This window comes from Phacochoerus africanus, chromosome 11 (assembly GCF_016906955.1).
Source record: "Phacochoerus africanus isolate WHEZ1 chromosome 11, ROS_Pafr_v1, whole genome shotgun sequence".
Classification (NCBI taxonomy): Eukaryota; Metazoa; Chordata; class Mammalia; order Artiodactyla; family Suidae; genus Phacochoerus; species Phacochoerus africanus.
In genome coordinates, this window is record NC_062554.1 from 104,840,543 (window position 1) to 104,864,964 (window position 24,422).

General features: G+C 48.0%; 1 protein-coding gene across 13 annotated transcripts in view; it reads right to left on the reverse strand.

Moving 5' to 3' along the window:
- ATXN7L1 (ataxin 7 like 1) overlaps positions 1 to 24,422 on the reverse strand; it is a 269,582-nt gene that overhangs the window by 46,939 nt on the left and 198,221 nt on the right. For 12 of the 13 annotated variants that reach the window (XR_007130729.1, XM_047752410.1, XM_047752413.1 and 9 more), the window contains one exon: positions 13,436 to 13,658. Coding sequence is in view for 12 of the 13 variants with exons in the window: in XM_047752410.1 (XP_047608366.1) it covers positions 13,436 to 13,658 (223 nt within the window). In the remaining variant the exon portion in view is untranslated. Of the gene's footprint in view, positions 1 to 13,435; positions 13,659 to 23,579; positions 24,417 to 24,422 lie in introns of those variants that run through there. The other variant, XM_047752419.1, reaches the window with a different exon arrangement.

The following is a 24,422-nucleotide window of genomic DNA, read 5'->3' on the forward strand; positions in this document are numbered from 1 at the left end:
TATACATTCTTTTTCTTTTTTCTTTTTCTTTTTTTCCTATTTCTTGGGCCGCTCCCGCGGCATATGGAGATTCCCAGGCTAGGGGTCTAATCGGAGCTGTAGCCTCCGGCCTACGCCAGAGCTACAGCAACGTGAGATCCGAGCCGCGTCTGCAACCTACACCACAGCTCACGGCAACGCCGGATCGTCAACCCACTGAGCAAGGGCAGGGACCAAACCCGCAATCTCATGGTTCCTAGTCGGATTCGTTAGCCACTGCACCACGATGGGAACTCCATGCCTGTGTATTCTAATCCTGCTGTCCGTCTTCGTACTCCCCTGTCTTTCTATTCCTTTCCTCGCCGGCTCATGTGTCTACTCCTTCAGTCCACGCACCTTTCCTCTCTCATCCTGTGACCCACTCCCTTGACACCCAGACCTACATCAGCAGAGGTACAAACTGGCCTCAGAGTGTCCCCGCCGCCCCATCTCCTGTGTGAGAGGCTGGATGATTAAGTAGGACCCCAAGAAGGACCTTCTCTGGAATGCCATACCACCTCCTCAATTCCCTTCTTTATTTTAAGCTGCGCCTACGGCACATGGAAGTTCCCAGGCCAGGGACTGACTCCAAGCCACAGCTACAATCTACACCATAGCTGGGCCCTTTAACCCACTGTGCTGGGCCAGGGATTGAACCCACACCTCCACAGCGACCTGAGCTGCTGCGGTTGGATTCTTCTTTTTTTTTTTTTGTCTTTTTAGCACCATGCCTGTGGCATATGGAAGTTCCCAGGCTAAAGGGTCAAATCAGAGCTGGAGCTGCTGGCCTACACCATAGCCACAGTAACGCAGGGTTCAAGCCACATCTGTGACCTATAACACAGCTCACGGCAATGCCAGATTCTTAACCCACTGAGCAAGGCCAGGGATTGAGCCCGCATCCTCATGGTTGTTAGTCAGGTTCATTACTGCTGAGCCGCAATGGGAACTCCAGCAGTTGGATTCTTAACTCACTGTGCCACAGTGGGAACTCCCTCACTTCTGCTTAGGGTTTTCCTCATGGGGTCAGATGCATCCTGGGATATGACATGCAGGGGCTGCGGTATGGGTGTGACTGGAACTGTCACCTCTTTAGTTGAAAAAAAATCTTTCCCTTCCTGCTGGAGCACAGAGGGTTTTTCCTCTGAGACCCAGTTCTCCCTTCCAAACTCTAGTACTTATAATGGGGAAAAATAATTCTGTGATGGAAAATGGCACCCTGATTTCTCCTCAAGAACTCAAAAGATCAGTGTTTATACCTGCTGTTTCCCTTAGGATCAGAAGAAGCCCTATGAGGAAGGGGAGAGAGCAGCTCTATTTAAAAGACTCCTTCATTCGTTCACTCACATTGCACTCATTTATCAACTATCTGCTGGATGCCAGATTCCATGCTAAACCCTGGGGTTGCGGCAGGGGCAGGGGAGGACAGAGATGCAAATAAGTACCATTTGTGACAGTAGCTCTTATAGTGGTATCTTGAGTGTTAATGGAAGCTTTAAGGAGCATCTCAGTCTGTACAAAAGTACAGCAATGGAAATGAATCCGACTAGTATCCATGAGGATGTAGGTTAGATCTCCAGCCTTGCTCAGTGGGTCGGGGATCTGGCTTGCCATGAGCTGTGGTGTAGGTCACAGATGTGGCTTGGATCCCATGCTGTTTTGTCTGTGACAAAGGCCGGCAGCTATAGCTCCCATTTGACCCCTAGCCTGGGAACTTCCATATGCTGCAGGTGCAGCCATAAAAAGACCAAAAAAAAAAAAAAAGTCCAGGAAGACTTCATGGAGGAAGTGATGCTCATGCAAGACCCTAAGCATGTATAGGGACAAGCAAGGGGGCTGCTTCCCAAAAGGGAAACAGCACGTGTCAACACACGGAGGTGTGCTGAGGAGCTACAGTTAGACTGGGACACCTGGAACGTGAAATGAAGGGGTTAAAACATTGGCAGTAGTGGCTGGACAAGTGGGAGATGCCAGATCATAGATCCACCTCTAAAGGGGTTAAGCTTCTACTCTGTGGGCAGACAACTGAGGCTACTGGAGTTCTGAGCAGGGCGGGGACACACAGTACTCGGGCCAGGGGCAGAGCTCGGCCTGGAGGAGCCGCAGGGCAAGGGGCCAGGAGACCAGGTAGAGGCCACTGCCAGAATCCTTGCTGAGGGACCTGGGGTGGTCAGAGGGGATAGGTCGGTCACCGGAGGGTCTGCGGCACCTTGGGTCTCTAGAATTTCCTGGCCTGAGCCCGTCTTGAGATAACTCCCTACGTCCTGAGGGAGTCACCGAGAATGAGCCGTGGTCTTGACCCCAGTTCATGCCGACACCAGGCAAGAAGCGATGAGGCAGCCTGGTTTCTCTCAAGGCGCCTGGCCGGGTCTCACAGTTGTCATTTCCCTCTCCATCAGGTGCTGGGAGAGCTTCCGGTGCACTCCTACCCCCCGTCCCTGCTGCCCCAGGAGGACAGGCCTCTGTCCTAAGCATGCAGAGGAGCCTCAGTGAGGAGGGGCCCTTCCCCCACCTCCTGCCAGGCACATGCAGGGAGGCCAGGGGGCCTGCTGATTTTTCTTTTGCTCCGGCTCATTTTCCTTCTGGAACAGCTGGCTCATCTCCTGCATTTTTAATAGCTGAGCACATTTAGCATTCAGCACACACGTGTGGGTAGATAAGGCCCAAAGAGAAGGCAACAAGCCATGCAGGGAAGGGAGACCTCCTCCCTGCTCCCGCCCACATCGGGGGCGGGGGGATTTGAGCTCCCCCATCTGCCCACCATGCTGGACCAGGGTAGCTGAAGTGGCAGCGGGTGGAAAAGTCAGACTGGCTGATTCAGACCCCATGTAGGACAGGACTCGGAAGGAACATCTGAAACGCTGTCTTAGCTCAAAAGAGCCAAATAGCCATCATCTCCTCCTGAGTTTCACTGGGGACAGAACCAGCTTACCCACCTCCCTCCGCCTTTATGGGCTCCATGGACGGCGGGCAGGGTATTCTCTGGCCTCTGGCTCCCCCAGCAGTGGTCCCCAAGGGCAGGATGGTGAACTAGCAGAGAGGGGCTGAGATCCTGGGTACGGGGTGTGCTGCAGGCTGATCTTCAGGGGACAATGCTGGTAGTGCGGGGATGCCCTTTCTTTCCCCCCTTCTTCTCATGCAGTTACTTTTTAACCTCTCCAGGTACAGATGGGAGAAAACAACAGGTCCACGGACCATTTAACTTTGTGTGAGCGGCAGGAAGTGGCCCTGAACTCAGGAGCAGTGTTTTATTGCAATGCACATGAATTTGAGCTACTTGGAAAGAAGCGTCTCTAAATTGCCATTGAATCTCATCTAAAGGCCTCAGGCCCCCACCTGCAGGCACTGCTTTCTTGGCCTTCAGGATCCGGTACACAGCTCCTGGAGGCCGGGAACAGAACTTTGGTAGGGGATTCTCTGCTTGGCTAATGTGGGTCCTCTGAGTCTGCTCCCCCGACTCCCCCAGCAGCAGCAGGCAGCAAATGTGAGAAAGCAGGAGAGTTCCTTCCACCTTGGAATCTAGCAAGTCCTGTCGGGGAGTGTAACATTAGACAGATCCAAGGAGCTACCTTCACACATCTGAGAATCAAAGAACCAGAGGGACCCAACCTGGGTCACGCCCGGCCCAGGTGTCCAGATCTGTGCCATCTGATAAAGGAGCCACTAGCCATTTGTGGCTTTTGAGCCCTGAGCTTTATATTTTGTATGATTTTAATTCATTAAAATTTAAAAACAGGCACTTGATGTGGTTATTAGAAAATGTGTTAAGTGTATTTTGGAACAACTTGGGTAGGCAAATCTGTTTTATAATTGCTGTTTTTTAAAAAATGAAATCTAAATATGAATACGGTGGAGTTCCCGTCGTGGCTCAGTGGTTAACGAATCCGACTAGGAACCATGAGGTTGCAGGTTTGATCCCTGGCCTCGCTCAGTGGATTAAGGATCCGGCGTTGCTGTGAGCTGTGGTGTAGGTCGCACATGCAGCTCAGATTCTGAGTTGCTGTGGCTCTGGTGTAAGCTGGTGGCTACACCTCTGATTAGACCTCTAGCCTAGGAACCTCCATATGCTGTGCATGTGGCTCTAGAAAAGGCAAAAAGACCAAAAAAATAAAAATAAAATAAATAAATATGAATAAAGTATTTCCAGTGAAATTTTAGTGTCCAAATTGAGATGTGCTGAAAGTATAAAGCACACACAGGATTTATGAAGACTTATGAGGGAAAAATAAAGAAGGTAAACTGTCTCCCTGATATGTTGAAATGATAATATCATGGTTATATTAGGTTTAATAAACCATATTGTTAAAAATTAATTTCATTTGTTTCTTATCACTATTTTCCAGCATGGCTATTAGAAATTTTAAATTACACGTGTGGTGCACAGTATATGTTGACTGGATAGCGCCGGTCTAAACAATTCTAGATAAAGGGTTAACCGCCTCCAGGAATGGAAATCTTACTGTCCTTTCCAATGGGCAGATCCATTTCATTCAATTCAACAAATATTTGCTGACAAGGAGACTGTGTTTGCTGAGTGTGAGGACCTGCCGTGGAGAAGGCCCTGCAATTACCAGTGAGCAGAAGGTCTAATCCACAGCAGCCCAGAAGGAGTCACGGGTGAGGGGAAAGCGCAGTGTGGCGGTGGCTGAAAGGAGATGCCAGTGTTATCAGGTGGCTGGCTGAGAAGAAGCGAGTGAGAGAGAAGGACTTCGAGAAGAAGGTGGCCCAGGGGACCGCCCTCGGCCCCCATTCTCCAGGGCCCTGTCCTTGGCCCCTGTTCTTCTCAAGCCACGTATCTCCCCAGGAAGCCCCACGAGTACCAATGCCTGTGTTGACGCTGACAACACTGCTTCTCCCTTGGGTCCAAACACTCAATGCCCACCGGACATCTCCACGTGGGTGAGTCTCAGACACTTCAAGCGCCACTGACTCTCTGGCTGAACACTGCCTCCTTCCATACCCTAACTCTGGCCCTTTCTGTCCTCTTGAGGAAGTGGCAGGACCAGTCACCCAGCTGTTCAAGCCAGGAACGTTATCCTCAACTCTTCCCTTGCATTGCAAGCCCTAATACAACCAACCCCAAAGTCTTGTGGAGTATTCTTCCTTAGTATTTCTTAGTTATTTCTCCCACCTGGTCCCTTCTGCAATTACCTAAGCGAAAGCGTCCTCAAGGCTGCCTCTTCAAGCTACTTTTATTATTATTATTATTTTTTCATCTTTTTGCCTTTTCTTGAGCCGCTCCCATGGCATATGGAGGTTCCCAGACTAGAGGTCGAACTGGAGTTGTAGCCAGTGGCCTAGGCCACAGCCACAGCAACGCAGGATCAGAGCCTCGTCTGAAACCTATACCACAACTCACTGCAACGCCGGATCCTTAACCCATTGAGCAAGGGCAGGGATCGAACCCGCAACCTCATGGTTCTTAGTTGGATTTGTTAACCAATGTGCCACAATGGGAACTCCCATCTTTACTATTCTTGCCTTTTTTTTTTTTAGGGCCACACCTGTGGCATATGGAGGTTCCCAGGCTAGGGGTCCAATTGGAGGTACAGCTGCAGGCCTATGCCACAACCACACAGCAACGCCGGATCCGAGCCGTGTCTCCAACCTACACCACAGCTCACGGCAATGCCGGCTCCTTAACCCACTGAGCAAGGGCAGGGATCAAACCCTCAACCTCATGGTTTCTAGTCGGATTCGTTCCTGCTGTGCCATGACAGGAACTCCCATCTTTTATTATTCTTTTTTACTTTTTATTGTTGGCTATATTTACAGCCAGGGATTGAACCTGAGCCACAGCAGGGACAATGCTGAGTCCTTAACCACTAGTCCACCAGGGAACTCCTCAAGCCACTCTTTATACAGCTGTCAGGGGGATCTTACTATAATTGCAGATCCATGCAGCTTTTAGGGTGAAACCCAAATTCCTAAATTTAGCTCACACAGTGGAACTTTATAACCTGGCCCTCATTCGCCTACTCAGTTTCATTTCTTGTCTCTCCCTATAAACAAATACTTTTGCATATTCTGTTCCCTTTGTCTGGGACACCCTTCCTATTTTCTTACCAAAAAAAAAGTTTCTTTTTTAAAAATTGTGGTTAAAATATATATAAGAATTACACCTCTAATCTGGTTTTCTTTGTCTAGCTTATTCCTGCTTATTCTTCAAATTTAGCTCAACTGCGACCTCTTTTGAAAAAACATTCTCGGGGTTCTCAGCCTCGGTGAGGTACCCTTCTTCTGTGCTACCATTATCTTAGCTCTTATCCCATTATACTCTGGGTTAGCTTATGTCCCTTTTTACAGATTCCTTAGGACAGTGTCTGTGTCTGATTTAATTTTGCATCCACAGGGCTGCAGTGTACCGTTGTGGAGTTTAGGCACTGCACTAGATGCCTAGGAGTAAGGGCTTGAAGACCATCGGCCAGTTGTGCACTCTGGTCCAGAGCTGTGATGCAGACCTTTTTTCTAACTTACACAAAGGTGCCACAGGTGACAAGCCTGGTATATCCTCAGGGTTTATTTCAGAACTGGCACATAGTATTATAGTTATATAATACAGGCATTATAGTAACTGCTCATTAAAATGTTAAATTGAATAAAGAGAGGTGGATGTTCTAGACAAAGGAGCCAGGGAAAGACACAGTGAGGAAGCTGGAGCAATGGGATGATTAGGATTGGATTAGGGGGTTTGGAGCCGGTTTGTAGAGGGTCCCTTATAGACTTCCTGCTAGACGGAGGTGATTGGCTTTTAAAGGATAAGTCAGTTCTGGTTCTGTTTCCCCTCCCCTCTGTGTACGCATTGGAATGGGTCTACAGTGTATCATGGGCTGAGAGCTTAACTCTGAATTCAGAAGACAATGAAAAAACTTTGAGAATTTTTGAAAGGATTGTGACTTATTTTCTTGTTCCCTGAGATAGGCTAGTATTGCTATAACCTTCCCTCTTAGAACTGATTATGCTGCATCCCATAGGTTTTGGATTGTTGTGTCTTTGTTGTCATTTGCTTCTAGGTATTTTTAAAGTTCCTCTTTGATTTCTTCAGTGATTCATTGGTTGTTTACTAGCATGTTTATTCTCCATGTGTTTGTGGTTTTTTTGCAGTTTTTTTCTTGCTGATTTGTAGTCCTTTAGCGTTACGGTCAGAAACAATGCTTGATATGATTTCAATCTCCTTAAATTTACCGAGGCTTGATGTGTATCCCAGTATGCGATCTATCCTAGAGAATGTTGTGTGCACTTGAAAAGAATGTGTATTCTGCTGCTTTTGGATGGAATATTCTATAAAGAACTATTAAGTCCATCTGGTCTAATGCATCATTTAAGGCCTGTGTTTCCTTGTTGCTTATCTGTATGAATGATCTGTCTATTGCTATAAGTGGGGTGTTAAAGTCCCCACTATTATTTTGTTATTGCCAATTTCTCTTTTTAAGGTTGTTAGTAGTTGCCTTATATATTGTGGTGATCCTATGTTGGTTGCATATATATTTACAGTTGTTATATTGTTTTCTTGGACTGATCCTTTGATTATTATGAAATGACCTTGTCTCTTATAATATTCTTTATTTTAAGGTCTATTTTTGTCTGACATGAGTATTGCTACTCCAGCTTTCTTTTGATTTCCATTTGCACGGAATATTTTTTTCCATCCTCTCACTTTCAATTTGTATGTGCCCCTAGAACTGAAGTGGGTCTTTTATTTTATTTTTTATTCTTTACTTTTATTTTTTTGTCTGTGTGCCTTTTCTAGGGCTGCTCCCACGGCATATGGAGGTTCCCAGGCTAGGGGTCTAATTGGAGCTGTAGCCGCCAGCCTACACCAGAGCCACAGCAACTTGGGATCCAAGCCGAGTCTGCAACCTACACCACAGCTCATGGCAACGCTGGATGCTTAACCCACTGAGCAAGGCCAGGGATCAAACCCGCAACCTCATGGTTCCTAGTAGGATTCGTTAACCACTGTGCCACAACAGGAACTCCTGAAGTGGGTCTTTTAAAGACAGCATGTATATGGGTCCTGTTTTTGTATCCATTCAGCCAGTCTATGTCTTTTGGTTGGGGCATTTAGTCCATTTAATCTAAGGTAATTATTGATATGTATGTTCTTATTGCCATTTTATTGTTTTGGATTTGTTTCTGTTGGTCTTTTTCCTTCCCTTCTTCTCTTATTCTCTTTTATTGAGGTTTGAAGACTATCTTTACTGTCACGTTTGGATTGCTTTTTCTTACTTGTGTGTGTATCTATTGTAGATTTTTGGCTTGCAGTTATCATGAAGTTTTGATACAGGAGTCTCTATATATACACAACTGTTTTAAGTTGTTGGTCTCTTAATTGCAAATGCATCTCTAGTATCCTGCATGTGTAACCTCCTCTTCTCACAATTTCTGATTTGGGTAGCACATTTGTGTGTGGATAATTTCCTACCTTTACTATATATGTATGCCTTTACTGGTGAGCCTTGTCTTTTGCAATATTTTTGTTTCTACTTTGGCCTTTTCTTTTCTACCTGGGGAAATTCCTTTAGTATTTGTTGTAAAGCTGATTTAGTGTTGCTGGATTCTCTTAGCTTTTGCTTGTCTGCAAAGCTTTTGATTTCTCTTTCAAATCTGAATGAGAGCCTTGCTGGGTAGAGTAATCTTGGTTGGAGGCTCTTTCTTTCCACCATGTTAAATATTTTGTGCCACCCCCTTCTGGCCTGCAGAGTTTCTGCTGAAAAATCAGCTAATGACCTTACTGGGGTTCCCTTGTATGTTATTTATTTCTTTTCCCTCGCTACTTTCAGTACTTTGTCTTTAATTTTGGTCAGTTTGATTAATATGTGCCTCAGGGTGTTCCTCCCTGGGTTTATTTTATATGGTACATGTTGCGCTTCCTGGATTTGAGTGAGTGATTCCTTCCCCATGTTAGGGAAGTTTTTGGTTATTATCTCTTCAAATATTTTCTTTGGCCCTTTCTCTCTTTCTTCTCCTTCTGGCACCCCTATAATACAGATGTTGGTGCATTTAAAGTTGTCCTAGAGTTCTCTTAGACTGTTTTCATTTCTTTTTTCTCTTTTGTCTTTTCTAGGGCTGCACCCGCGGCATATGGAGATTCCCAGGCTAGGGGTCTAATTGGAGCTGTAGCTGCCAGCCTACACCAGAGCCACAGCAGCATGGGATCTGAGCCCCGTCTGTGACCTACACCACAGCTCACGGCAATGCCGGATCCTTAACTCACTGAGAAAGGCCAAGGATTGAACCCGCAACCTCATGGTTCCTAATTGGATTTGTTAACCACTGAGACACGATGGGAACTCCAGACTGTCTTCATTTCTTTTCCATCTTTTTTCTCTTTTCTGTTCTACATTAGTGACTTCCACCAGTCTGTCTTCCACCTTTATTATTCATTCTTTCTGCCTTCTGTATTCTGTTATTGGTTCCTTCTAGTGAATTTTTCATTTCAGTTATCGTATTTTATATCTCTGCTTGCTTAAGCTTTAAATCTTATATTTCTTTGCTCAGTGTTTGCTGTAATTTTCCAATCTTTACCTCCAGTTTATTTCCAAGATCTTGAATCATCTTTACTATCATTAGTCTAAAGTCTTTTTCATGAAGGTTGGTAATCTCCAGATCACTTGGCTGTTTTTCTGTTTGTTTGTTTGTTTTTTTCTCCTTGTTCCTTAGCTGCCTTTTCATTTTGTGTAGATTTTTAGTGTGGTCTCCTTTTTGCAGACAATAGGGTTATAGCCTCTCTTGCTTCCTGATAGGAGGGAGTGGTGCCTGCCCACTGGTAGATGAAGCTGGTTCTTACCCTCTGGTAGGTGGGGCTTTGCCCCTGGGTGCAATTATAAGTGGTTGTGTGCTTGTGGGGGGGGTTCTTCAGGCAGCCTGTTTGTTGATGGGTGGGGCTGTGTTCCCATCTGGTTTGTTGTTTGGTCTGGGGCTTATCAGCCCTGATGGGTGGGGCCAGATTTTTCCAAAATGGCCACTTCTAGAGGAGCTCACGCTGATGATTATTCCTGAGACCTTTCCCTCCAACGTGCTTCTTCCACAACGAGCCACAGTCACCCTCTGTTTTCCAAGGAGATCCTCCAAGAACCGCAGGCAGGTCTGACCCAGATTCTTTTTTTTTGTCTTTTTTTGTCTTTTTTGTTGTTTTTGTTGTTGTTGCTATTTCTTGGACTGCTCCCGCGGCATATGGAGGTTCCCAGGCTAGGGGTTGAATCGGAGCTGTAGCCACCGGCCTACGCCAGAGCCACAGCAACGTGGGATCCGAGCCGCGTCTGCAACCTACACCACAGCTCACGGCAACACCGGATCGTTAACCCACTGAGCAAGGCCAGGGACCGAACCCGCAACCTCATGGTTCCTAGTCGGATTCGTTAACCACTGCGCCACGAATCTCCTGACCCAGATTCTTATGGAGTCTCTGCTTTGCCCTGGGACCCAGTGCACATGAAAGCTTGTGTGTGCCTTTCAAGAGTGGAGTCTCCACTTCCCCCAGTCCTGTGAAGCTCCTGTACACAAACCCTGCTGGCTCTCAATGCCAAATGCTCTGGGGACTCCTCCTCTTAATGCCAGATCCACAGGCGTGGGAATCTGACATGGGACTCAGAACTCTCACTCCCATGGGTGAGCCTCTGTGATGTAAGTTACTTTCTAGTCTGTAAGCCATCCACCTTGTGGGCATGGGGTGGCTTATATCATGTGATCACTCCTTCTACCATCTCGATGTGGCCTCTTCTTTGTCTTTTGGGGTAAGATATCTTTTTTGGTTGTGTGCAATCTATTTCCTTGAAGGTTGTTCAGCAGTTGATTGTAATTTTGTTGTTTTCATGAGAGAAGGTGAGTTCCTGTCCTTCTACTCCTCCATCTTAATCCTGTCTCCGAGAGGACTGTGACTTAAAAATCACAAAATATTCAGGTTTGAAAATAGGATTCAGAGAAGCTGAGTGACTGGTTTAGGGTCACACAGAAAGTTAGTGGCTGGGCTCGGACCTGAAATGGCTTTTCTTGCTGCTCAGCCAATGCTCCTTCTTCCATACTGCCCTCTGGGGAAGCCTTGAAATCAAATTTTCCCAGTCGTCCAACATGCGTCTCCAGTGATGGCGATGGTGGGCAGGGATGGGCAGATTGGGGGTGAGAACAGGTGGGAGCCCACTGAAGTCAATGCTCAGTCTCACCTGGAGTGCACCCCTGGGTCGGTCTGGAATACCTACCTATTTGAAGTTAGGTAAATCACCCACAAACTTTCTGCTCTTCACACAAGGTCACTGCTCTAGTGTCTGCAGCCTTTTTCGCATAAGGGCTATTTCCCCCCTTGCAATTCTTTCGGTTGTTCTTTGGGCCCTGGCTAGTTTTCAGATTCTTTCAAAGCCCCCTCTGCCTCTAGCTGAAGGGGCCGTGTTCACAGCAGGGCTTCATAAGAGCGTGTTGAGTCAGTCTGACTCGAATGCAGAGGCTCACCTACTGGGAGAACACTTGGTGCTGGATCTCATGCCCCTGGGACACACGTGCATCATTTATCTAATTATCATGTTTATGTTGTGCTCCTGTGTGACCCCTAAGGCTCCTTCTGGCTTACTTTCCTTGAACCCCTTGCCCTGTTTCCTCTTTTGGTTGCTCTATGGTGCATTTCTGGACTCTGAATAAATGGTTTTCATCTACTACTCTCAAACTCCCAGTCCATCTCATTCCTAGAATGGATAAGCAATGAGGTCCTACTGCACAGCACAGGGAACTATATCCAGTGTCTTGGGACAGACCATGATGGAAGCTAATATAAGGAAGGGAATGTATATATATGTATGACTATGCTGTACAGCAGAAACTGGCACAACGTTGTAACTCAACGACACTCTAATAAAAAAAACAAAAACAGTTTTTATCATTTTCCATGCTCAACTTCAGTCTGAATCCGAAGAGCTATTTCTCTACTTTTTCTGGGAGATTTGGCTTCTCAACCTTTATGCCCGGCTCTAGGCGGTCTGTCCTTTGGCACATATGATGACAATAATAATGACAGTATCATCGTATCTCTGTCAAACATGTGCTCTGTTTCAGACACCACGCTTGCTGCTTCTATAAAAATTAGCTCACTTGATTCTCACAGAAAATCCCATGGGGTAGAGATATGATTAACCGCATTTTACAAATGAAGAAAACCAAGGCACACCAAGATCAAGCCATCTGCCCAAGGTCACCCGGCCGAGATCAGTGTACAGGCAGTGATACAGGAAGTGCCTACAGGAGGACACAGGATGTCACCTCAGCAAACAACCTTTCAGGTGGAGGTGGTCTCTGACATCACCATAAGAGGGGTCACTCGCACGACCAGCAGGGCAGGCCCTGAGGCCACCAACTGTCATTCCCAGGCCAGGTCTTCCCTAACCAGCCATGTCCTCCTACACCATGGAGATCCTAACCCTCAGAAGAGAGCAAAGCTTGTCCATGAGGCCCGGCTGCCTGGCAGATGACTCCCCTCCTTGACAGGCACCTCTAAACCTTTGCAGTCTGTCACCAGAGGCTCCTTAATCTGGCACAATTAGCTCTTGACAAAGTCGTCATCCTTTCCAACACGCAGTGACAATCCAATTGATGGACCAAAGTCCACAGCTTTCCCAGCTATGAACTTAAGTGTGATTATTATGAATTAACAAAAGCTTTTCTCTTTAAATACATAAACGAAGAGACCCTACCCTTTATTCCTCGTCTGCCTCCATGAGGCCCGCAAGCTAAGGCCAGAGGCTCTGGACTAAGCTGGACCCTAAAGGTTCCGAATTAGGTCTGGGGCATTTGAAGATACACATCTTCTGTCCATTCCACAGATAGAACTGTGGAACAACGTGAATTAAGAGCCTCTGATTTTTCACAGTGGCCGGTGACCACCTCTCTCCCGCCCCATCACAGGTGACATTCTCTTTGGATCTCCTCTCCTCCCCCCTGTGGTCAGCTCCCAATGACCCGCCTCTGCCGGCAGCTATTTCACAGAGTGGAGACCAGGCTGCTCAGGATGGGCGGCTCTGTGGGGGGCCTGTCTTCCCAGGCTCGGAGGCAGCATCACGGCCTCGCTCCTCGCTGGGGAGACTGTCTGTGCTTTTCATGATTTATACCATCGCTTCTCTTCACTGGGGTGGAAAATCGAGAGGAGACCGTGTAACTGAGGACTATTTCCCTGTTACCCTCTTAGACACAACGTGCCTCAGATCTCAGGAGGAAAAAAACTTCCTCGTCAGGCAGAGGGCCCTTTAAGGTCCCCTCTCTTGCCTCTGGTGTTTAGGTGTCTCATCCCATCCTTCTGGTTTTCTGTCTCTTCCCTCTCTAGTTCCCCAAATTCTTGGACATGATGCCCAGGAACAAAGCCACAGGGTAAACACTGTTTCCTGTGGTGACAGGGACAAGCGGCAAGGAGAGACGGCTGTCAGCCCCCGACACTCACCATGGTTTGTCCCTCGATCCCTTTGCAGGAAAGATTGTGTGCTGTTTGCTGCTGGAGGTAAGGAGATTGTCTTTGGGCGTTTTGAATGGCTTTGAGGTGCTGCTGGCAGAGTTATGGCCGCTGAGACAGGCTTTTGTTTTCACCTGTACTAGTGATGTCCTAGAATTGGAGGGTGGAGACGCCGGAGAGGGAGAAGGTCTGCACATTGAACCGTGTCTTCTCTCTATAGCGGGAGAAAGAAGAGAACTCAGCACGTCACCGGTAGCGAGTGAATCGCATGCAAACAACATACACGACAGGCAAAGAAAAGATGCTGATCTTGCAACGCTGGCCTCCCCGAAGCCTTGGTTCTGATGATGGTTTGCTCGACACGTGCTCCTATCCCACAAACTGGCAGTGATCCCCTTCTGAGTGTATCAGATGGCACGCCGAACTCACGCCACGCTTCTCACGGGAGGCATCTCCCAGGCGATCCTTCTACAAAACCACTTCTATAGGACTCGCAGAGGGGATGCCAGCTGCCATCCCAACATAGAGAGAGAACCACCTAGCCCGAGAGCCACCAACCTAGGACAACCACTCAGAGGTCATAGGGTCCCTTAGGGCAGTGGGAAGGGTAGGACTTTAAAGGGAGCAAAGAGCAATTGTTTGAACCTGACCCCTAGCAGGAACACTAAAGTCAATGAGGACCAGTGGGGCTGCACGAAAGGGTCTTCTGGATCCAGGAGGTGACCTGGCATGTATCCACATGGCACTGTGGCCTCTCCAGGGCTCACTGAGATCCAGGACCACAGGTGCCAGCCAGGACGTGCAGAAGGACAGCAACGCTTGAGGCAGAATCCACAGGTGTAGGGCTTGGACTTGGGCAGCCAGGCACAGCTTACTGGGGTTCCACAGAAAATGCCAGCGCTCTGGGCAGACATGCCTCACTTATTCACCCTCAGTGAGTCCCTGTGGTCTCTACTCGCTGGGCAGGATGCTGACATTGAGCAGGCGAGCAGGTGCATGAGGTAAAGCCCTACTGTACACCCACTATGGTGTTTTTTTTTTTTTACTTTTTTTAGGGTCACACCTGTGGCATATGGAGGTCCCCAGGCTAGGGGTCGAATCAGAGCTGCACCTGCCAGCCTACACCAGAACTGCAGCAATGCCAGATTCGAGCTGCACCTGTAACCTACATGATAACTCATGGCAACGCTGGATCCTTAACCCACTGAGCAAGGCCAGGCATCAAACCCACATCCTCATGAATACTAGTCGGGTTCATTACTGCTGAGCCATGACAGGAACTCCCATTATGGTGGTTCTTAACTGTTACAGGGCAACAGACTTGATAAAAAGGACCCCTCCCAGGAAAAATGCACATTTACACATGCCCCCAAACTCTGTAAACAATTACAGGAAGCAACCTCAACCCCCAAAACACAAACACTCTGAAATCCCAAGTCCACTCTGGCTCCCTCGTGCCTTCCACAGAACCCCACATGGAGTTAGTGCTTAATAACTATGTGTTGAATAAATGAACAAAAGTTTAACAGATATCCTGAGGGGAAGAACTAGATGTCTCGAAGCTGGAGATCTGAGTTGAACGTGGTAACAAATACAATGGAGGCAAAAATGGCAGGTCCCTCCCTCTATCTCTAAGCTGAGCCTTCGGTTTTTCTCATTAGGCAGACATTTCTGGCTGCTATTCCAGGCACCTGGACCTGGGAGAAGAAAGCCAGGCTAACTCTGGCTACCGGGACAGGCTTTCAGGGTTTTTCTCTGTGCTCCCTGATATCAACAGGCTGCCGGCTTTTCCCAAGGCAGACCGACTCTAGTCCTCTGATGAAGTGGACAATGGGGGGACACATGGGCTTTTGAGGATCATCTGTTTGTTGTTTGGGTCTGACCAGTGTTCATAGGTCGCCTGCGCTGAATAGCTTTATTGGGGCATCTTTCCTCACTGAACAAGAGCAGACCTTGCATATATGCTCAGTCCCAGAGCCATCCTGCTCAAGGATGGGAAAACCAAGAGCCAGTTCCAGTTCTACTGCCTTTCGATGCAGGAGAGAGACCCCTGGGCTGGAAGCCAGGAGACCCAGGCTCCAGCTCCAACCACGCCACATGATTAGCCCTATGGCCTGGAGTTTACCACTTCAACGTGCTCAGTTTCCATGCCTTTATCTGCAAACAAAGTGGGTCCCTGGGGGGCCTCAAAGGCCTCTTTCTACTCCATTTTCATCAATACAAGGCATACTTCCACCTGCTCCTTCTCTTCCCATTGCTCTTGACTCCTGAATGTTAGAGCAATAATTACAGCTGAAGTATTGAAATATTTTAGGTTGGCAGGCTCTTCCTTGGAGGAATTCATCCTTTGTAAAATTGTACTGGCCTTTACAATCCCTGAGAGACAGGCAGGAAGCAACGAACCGTCTCCACCCTCCTCACGGCTGACTGGCCAAAGAAGACCCAGAGAGGTGAGGTGACTCGCCAATGGCAATGGGGCCTCTGTGCCGTTGGCAGAGGCCTAGCCGTTTCTCAGGAAGGCAGGAAATGGGGTGTGCCATGACCAAGATTTGAAGCCAAGAAATTAGGAAGTGCAGGACTTAGAATCACTACAGGTTAGAACTGATCTTCAGAGTCAGCTCACTTTTTTTTTTTTTTTTTTTTAAGGGCCACCCCTGTGGCATATGGAGATTTCCAGGCTAGGGGTCTAATCGAAGCTACAGCTGCCAGCCTACACCACAGCTCCCAGCAACGCCAGATCCTTAACCCACTGAGTGAGGCCAGGGATTGAACCCGCAACCTCATGGTTCCCAGTCGGATTTGTTTCCACTGTGCCAAGATGGGAACTCCAGCTCACCTGATCTTATTGATGGATGAGGTTCTCAGAGAGGCTATCTGTTACCAGCCTACGGGGCAAGGCGAGTTGGTGGCTGAGATGAGACCAGAATCAAGACTTCTCATTTCATATCTATAGTTCTTTCTGCCCTTCAGAAATGTCTTGCTTAGCAATTTCTTTTTTGGAAGAGGTTTCCAAGACTAAAAAGAGACTTTGATTTTTACCACTACCGTTTTGGATTTTTCTGCAGTCTTCATTCACTCATTGCTCGCACGTGCGCAAGCTGGCAGAGGGGGTGGGGGATGTGCAAGAATGTCCCTCTGTTCTGGTGGGGAGATAAGACTTTGGAATGAAGAGAATTTTTATTTTGCTAAACTCAGAGGTGAAAACAATACAGATAAGCAAAGATAAATCACAAGGAAGGGTGACATTAAGGACGACATGGGAGTTCCCGTTGTGGCGCAGTGGTTAACGAATCCGACTAGGAACCATGAGGTTGCGGGTTCGGTCCCTGCCCTTGCTCAGTGGGTTAACGATCCGGCGTTGCCGTGAGCTGTGGTGTAGGTTGCAGACGCGGCTCGGATCCCGCGTTGCTGTGGCTCTGGTGTAGGCTGGTGGCTACAGCTCCGATTCAACCCCTAGCCTGGGAACCTCCATATGCCGTGGTGGCCCAAGAAATAGCAACAACAACAAAAAAAAAAAAAAAAAAGGACGACATGAATGGACCCCACCAGCAATCGTGAAATCACCTGCAGAGAATTACAGTTAGTGACCCTGCCAACACGTTCTGCTGCTAAACTCACAGAAGCAATCAGATCAATGAATAAGCCTTTTTCTTGGTTTTATGTTTGAGTTCCATAATTTCTTCGGGACGACCAGTTGAAAGAAAAGGGCATGGAGTTCCCTGGTGGCTGAGTGAGTTAAGGGTCCAGTGTGGTCACTGTAGTGGATGGGTCACTGCTGTGATGTGGGTTTGATCCCTGGCCCTGGAACTTACACAGGTTGTGGCAAAAAAAAAAAAAAAAAAAAAAAGAAGAAGAAAGAAAAGAAGGAAGGAAGAACAAGCTACACATAAGAGAGTATTCATCAAAACTGGAAGATAGCCGTTCACCCTTAATCTTTTACTGTGAGATATTTGTATCATAATAAACACATTAAAGTACTATTTCCTACTTTCTTTTTTTGTCTTTTTGCCTTTTCTTGAGGCGCTCCCGCATCATATGGAGATTCCCAGGCTAGGGGTCTAATCGGCCAGAGCCACAGCAACGCGGGATCAGAGCTGCGTCTGCGACCTACACCGCAGCTCACGGCAACGCCAGATCGTTAACCCAATGAGCAAGGCCAGGGATCGAACCCGCAACCTCATGGTTCCTAGTTGGATTAGTTAACCACTGCGCCATGACGGGAACTCCCTATTTCCTACTTATGAGACTGTTTCTTATTGATCAGACTGGATTAAATCTGTCACAGTTTCAGGGTATCCCCAAAAGAGATCCGTACTTCCAGCCCCTGAGCTTAGGCAATGAGCTTGCCAGCCACTGGTGCAGGAGACAAAGGCCATGTAAGAATTTAAAGTGGGGAAACAGGGTTGGAGCCATCAGAGCTTCACTCAGGAGGTGAGCACCACACTTACTTCATTTGACTAAACTGGAAAATGGGTGGACGTGATGGCCAGGTAGGGCAGAGGGATTCGATTTTTCAGAAGGATGCAATGCTCATTCAATGTATGCTTCTCTGGCTTGTGAAGACCTGCCTGTCAACTCAGGCGGTCTTGTTTTTTTGTCAGAAAGGTAGGAGGGCTGGTGATGGGACAAGGGAGGGTCTTAGTGTCTTAAAAAGATGTTGCCGAGCAGGTGGAATTCCTCTGGGTAAGGTCTTCCAGCTTGACATCACCATCATTCTGATACAAGAACTCACCTACTTTGGGCTTATTCATTGCCCCTCCCCCATTCTGGTCAAGGAACTGCCTTAGGCGGATTCCCTATAATTATTCTAAATTCATTCGCCTTGCCCAGAAACAGATTACAGAATGTTGTATTTTTCACTCACTATTAAAATATTCTAGGGGTTCCCGTTGTGGCTCAGTGAAACGAATCCAACTAGGAACCATGAGGTTGTGGGTTCGATCCCTGGCCTTGCTCAGTGGGTTAAGGATCTGGCATTGCCATGAGCTGTGGTATAGGTTGCAGATGTGGCTCGGATCAGATGTTGCTATGGCTGTGGCACAGGCCAGCGGCTGTAGCTCTGATTAGACCCCTAGCCTGGGAACCTCCATGTGCTGCACACAGGTGCAGCCCTGGAAAAAGACAAAAACAAAACAAAACAAAAACCAATAATAACAATAAAAATAAATAAATATTTTATAGACTGAAACAATTTTAGAGGGAAAGTGCCTTTTCCTCCAAATCTTCTCATTTTCTGTTAATGTTCACAGGTGCACTAATAAAACGATAATCAACTGATACTTTGAACTATTCTTTTTCAACTAACATTATTCTATTTATACATTTTTTTTCTTCTTTTTCTCCCCCCAGCCTCTGCCCTATTTATATGTTTCTAATTCCCATATAATAGTCATTTTAAATGGCTACGTAATATTCAGTCACTGACACAGTGTAGATTACTTAGCTATTCTCTTACTACTTACTGTGTGCTCCTCCCTCCCCCCCTTTATTTTTGTCTTTTTGCCATTTCTCGGGCCACTCTCATGGCATATGGATTTTCCCAGGCTAGGGGTCTAATCAGAGCTGTAGCCAGTGGCCTACGCCAGAGCCACAGCAACGTGGGATCCGAGCCATGTCTACAACCTAAACAGCCCATGGCAACGCCGGATCCTTAACCCACTGAGCAAGGCCAGGGATCGAACCCGCAACCTCATGGTTCCCAGTCAGATTTGTTAACCACTGAGCCACGACGGGAACTCCTCCCCTCCCTTTTTTATAATTTATTTAAAAATGATTTAGGGAGTTCCCATTATGACTCTCTGGACTAGTATCCATGAGGACACAGGTTCGATCCCTGGCCTCGCTCAGTGGGTTAAGGATATGGCATTGCCGTGAGCTGTGGTGAAGGTTGCAGACACAGCTGGGATCTGGGGTTGCTGTGGCTGCGGTATAGGCCAGCGGCTGCAGCTCTGATTTGACCCCTAGCCTGGGAACCTCCATATGCCATGAGTGTGGCCTCAAAAGACAAAAAAAAAAGATTTTGGATTATTTCTTTGAGGGGTAGTTCCCAACGTGAAAAAGGCTGCAATAGCTTATAGTCCTTACAGCACGTTTCTTTCCAGATTGTGGGGCAGAAAGAGCAAACCCATCTGTTGTGCTGATATTGAATACAGGTACCATTTACCTACTGAAGTGAAAACAGAGAACCACTGTCAGGACACTCACGCAGAATTATGTGTCCACTACATCAATATCAACCTCTGCGATTGATGTGAGATTAGCAACCTCTGATCTCACCCCTTCTGTCCTTTAGCCAATAGTAAAAATAACTGATTAAGACTTTTCTATGTGCCAAGTACTCTACTAAGCCCTTGATTTACCTTATAGTATTTCTAATACTAATACCCTAAGAGAGGTACAGTTCTTATATCTATTCTATCGGATGAAGAAACTGAGGTTGGAGATACAGGTTGCCCAAGTTCACGGAGCTAGGAAACATTAGATCTGGGGATGTCTTCAGAGCCTGTGCTCTTTCCACTCTGAGCTCCACCACCTTGGGATCCTGGAAGATGCTGCAGCAGGTGGGAGAGCCTGGAAGGTTCCTGGACACTTCCCCTCCCTACTGACTATAGGCCTTTCAGGAGGGCACCCTGAGAGAGGGAAAAAACACCTAATTTGGCAGATTTTAAGGTGCCAATTAGCAGCCCCAGACCATAGCCTGAGATTTCAACCCCAAAGGTTGGGGATCCCAGGACCAGCGAAATGAAAAACCAAATCCTTTTACTTTTTTTGCATTTCCACCCCAGGAAGTCTAGAGCATGGCCTCAGCCTCTGGCTCTTCTAAGACTACCTGTTTCACTTCGTACACCCTACCCATCCCAGAGACCAGATGAGCAGGGGGCTTGCAGACACTGTGTGTCGCCACCATTCTCTCCCCTTACTCTCCACTGGGAAAAATCCACTAGGTTTTCACGCAGTTTCAGTAAAAATGCGAAACCCTCCCCTCCCCCCATCCTATTCACTGAGATATTTTTATACTCATAGCCTCAATGTCCCGCATTTAAAAACCTCAGCACAGATGCGTCATGAATGGCTGAGCCGGCCACTAACACCCAATGTGGTTCCCTGTACCAGTTTTAGAAAGGACTTATTGGGAATTTTCCAATATGTTGTTGAAAGGACCAAGCCCCCACCTGACAAGAGTGCACACCCTGCAGTCGCTTAGGGACCGCCCCGCCTGTGTAAAGCTCATCTGGGCTTTGGCCAGCTTGTGGCTCGCTGGTCTGACAGTGCTGAGTCTCTTTCGACCCCCACCTCTGAGAGCAGGTGCTTGGCAAATCATTAGCCGGGTTCTATTTTATCAATGGGGTCTATCTGCTTTAGTAGCTGCAGTCAGGATGCTTTCCATAAAGGGCAACTCTGAACTCCAAGGGACCTTCCAAAAGTAAACTGGGTCCGGGGGGTGAGGGGCAGAGCTCAGACCTCCGCCAGGGAACCATGCAGGAACCACGCTAGCTGTACTCGGCTACTGCTGCGTGATGCAGTGAGGCGGTGAGGCTGGTATTCCCCCCACTTTACGGCTGCATTTGGGAAACTTGTCTAGAGTCTATTAAGGCTGGCAAGTGGAGAGCAGGGGCTAGCATCTGTGCTTGTGGTCTCATTTGGCACAGATGTAATAGGGCACTAAATATAGTGCCATGGTGGTTAGAGGGGAGATATTGAATCAGCCTTCCTCAGCAGGGGAGGAAATGAAGACACAGGAAAGTCAAGTGACTAAGGCAGGCAGAGCTGTGCCAAGCAGCTCCTGTGCCAGGAGAGCTTGTGAGCGGCTCAGGAGCCCACCCTCTCCTCTGGCTGGGGTGCCTCTTTAAGAGCTGTCAGGGCCTGAGTGGCTGGGGAGGTGTTCCTTCAAGCACAGGTGCCTGTCACCAGTTAGCTTACCCTGGGTCTCTGTACCCTTCCTCACCTCCTGCCCTGCTGGCCAATGCACACTGTCCAGGGCACTTTGACAAGATCCATGGTGGGCTGGTGCCTGCACTGCTCGTGCTGGCCCAGTTCTCAACTCTCCCCAGGCTCTGGGTTGGCTTCTCAGCCATCTGGTCACTCTGTGACCATTCATTCAGCTACGAAGAGAAGCGGCGTCTCCTGCGTGCCTACTACGTGTCAGGCACCGAGCAGAGCTACTTTTATACCTACCAGCTCGTGTCACCTCTCCAACAACCCTCCAAAGAGGATACTGTTAGCCTTCTCATTCTAGATAGTGCAATTAAAGCTTAGCAAGACTAGGAAACAAGACCAAGGTCACGTCAACCTTGGCAGTTGGGAGGAGAGCTTGGGGCGATCTAGCCCCAGAGCCAATGCCCTTTCCACCATGCCACTTGCTGGGATGGTCTCTTGCCTCCACCCTTAAGCAACAGGACTTCTCTGGAGATTTTTGACAAAGCATTTCCCATTTGCAGAGCTGGCCCAGGATAGAACTCTGTAGTTAGATTAACTTGGGATGCTTGCTACCTCTTCCCCTCGGCACCGCGCGCCCTCGCCTCCACACACACCTGCTCTTCTCTTGGTTATTTACACTAAGGTATACATGTCTGGCATCAAGCACTGGTGAACAGAATTTGGGGAGTCCCAGGGACTTTCCGGGACCCTGAAGTAGTTCCATCAGTCTCCAAGGATGCCCTCCCTAGACTTTTAACCTAGCTAAAAGAGAGAAAACAAAACAAAACAAAACCCAGCAATATAGACCAGTGGAGAAACCGACACATGGGCACACCACTGGGGGTACGTTCCAGGAATGACAGTTCCTGGGAGACCAACCTGGTGACAAGGACAGCAGCTAAAAAGCATTCACAGCCTTTGATCTGGTAACTTGGTAATTTTAGAAGGAAATTAGACCTCAAGGAAATATCCTTGACACCTCCTCCTCCAAGAAAAGCCCAGAGATATTCTCAGCCGGATTGTTTACGATAGTGAAGAATACCAGGACCAACCTGATCGATAATAAAACGACTGAAAATGACAGGTACGAGGGTTCTTTCAACCTAAGGACATGTGTGTGCGAGTCAGTACTACTCATAGCCACAAGAAAACTAAAAATACCAATGTAAGTAAACCGCGTTACTTTATAAAACACAAAACATTTAACAAATATATACGTATGAATGTATGATAATAGATAGATGAGGAAAAAAGTGAAATAGGATGGCTCTGTTTTTGTTAAAGTTGTTGCTGAGTCCATGTAAGAAAAAAGAAAACCAGTCAACAACAAAAACACTCATACATGCTTAGAGCGGGCGAAGGGGAGAAAACAGGGGCAAATAAAAGGAGAGGAAGGGGAGAAAAGCATGCGTTAAAGTCACACCTCATTCATTCTTGCATGCATTCACTCGTTTTCTAAAACATCTCCTTGGCTCGTGCTGTGTGCCAGGCACTGAAGTACCGAGGTGGGGATGAGAGGACATCGTCATTGCCCGAGGGCTCCCTCAGAGAGAGGAGGCGCTCTCCAGGTCCCCGCTGGCCACCACTTGGTCACCCTGAGAGTAGAGAACAAAGTCCCCTCAGGAGGTGGGCTGCTGCCTGGAAAACCTGAGGCCAAGAACAGAGCTGCTGTTCTCCCCTTTTACGGCCCCGGCTGTTCCCGCCAGTCCGGAGCCAATAGAGCAGTGGAGAGGCAGCCAAGGGGGCCCATCTTCCTGCTGTTAACTTCTCCATCAGAGGGGCTTCCACCCCAGCCACCAACACACCCACTGCCCAAGTCACAGTGTGAAAACAGCGCCACCACTGCTTTCGTGGCTTCCAATACTTTAAGATAAGCTGTTGGATTCTACCTTTGGATGGCACAGCTGACATCACCCCTACCCCACGGGCACCAAAGGGACAGGAGTGGCAGGCAGCTGAAAGCTGGGCAAAGCTGGGGTAGCTTTGGTGGGATGATGAAATAACAGAGATTCCCAATGTCTAAAACACCTGAACAGCTGGGCTGAATCTTCCTAATATTGTCTTGAGGCGACATCAGTGGCCTTTACCCAGGTGCCTTGGCTGAGCACATAAGAAGCTCTGGCACCCCCCCCCCACAGGCCCACACTGTCCACACCCCGAGGGAAGGGCGGGAGAATAGCGATACATGAGGTCAAGAAAGCTCCAGGTCACCACCCACCTGAGACTGCCTGCTGCTGCACTGGGCTCCTCTCCTTGTGAGAGCAGGGCCAGGGCCCCCAAATCTGTGTTTTTAAAAAGGTCCCGAGGTCACTCTCTTGCTCTGCACCAGCTTTGGGAGACACAGGAAATGTGGACCAAACACTGCTGTCTTTGGAATCAGAAAGATCTGGGCTCGAATCCCAGCTCTGTCATTCATTAGCTCTGTGACTTGGGCAAATAACTTAACCCCCTGAGCCCCAGGTTCCTTACCTATACCGCAGAAACAATAACACCCACATCAGAAGGTGACAAGTGGGCAGGTGTCCCTATAGCACATTGAGCCTCCCTCCTGTCCCCCACCCTGGCACACATCCCATGTTGTAAGGACTAATTTACTGGTCTAGGCCTCCCGTCTGTGGATGCACCCAGGGCAGGTGTCTTGTACCCTCTCCCGTCCCTGGCATTCAGCCCAGGGGCTGGCCCCGAGAGGCACTCGCTACACTCGCTGTGGAAGAAACGAGCGCGTGAGGATTGATAACACCAGGAAGGTGGCTGCCACGCTACCAAGGCACAGGAGGCACTTCAGAGAAGTTCCCCTACACATGAAAATGTAGATTAAAAAAATTACGCATAGTGGCGTTCCTAAGGGGGCAGTTCTCCGCCTTCTCCCTGCCCCTGAATTAAAATGACTCCATTTATGAGAATCCGACGGGAGCGCACTGTTTAAGGGACACAGGCTGAGTAAGGAGAGGCCACGGCTGCTTGATTTCTGTCCAGTTTCAGGAGTGCAGGCCACAGTCTCCTACAATAGAAAGTGCAAAGTCCCAACTCACTGCTCAGCTCGCGGTGTCCCTCAGAACCA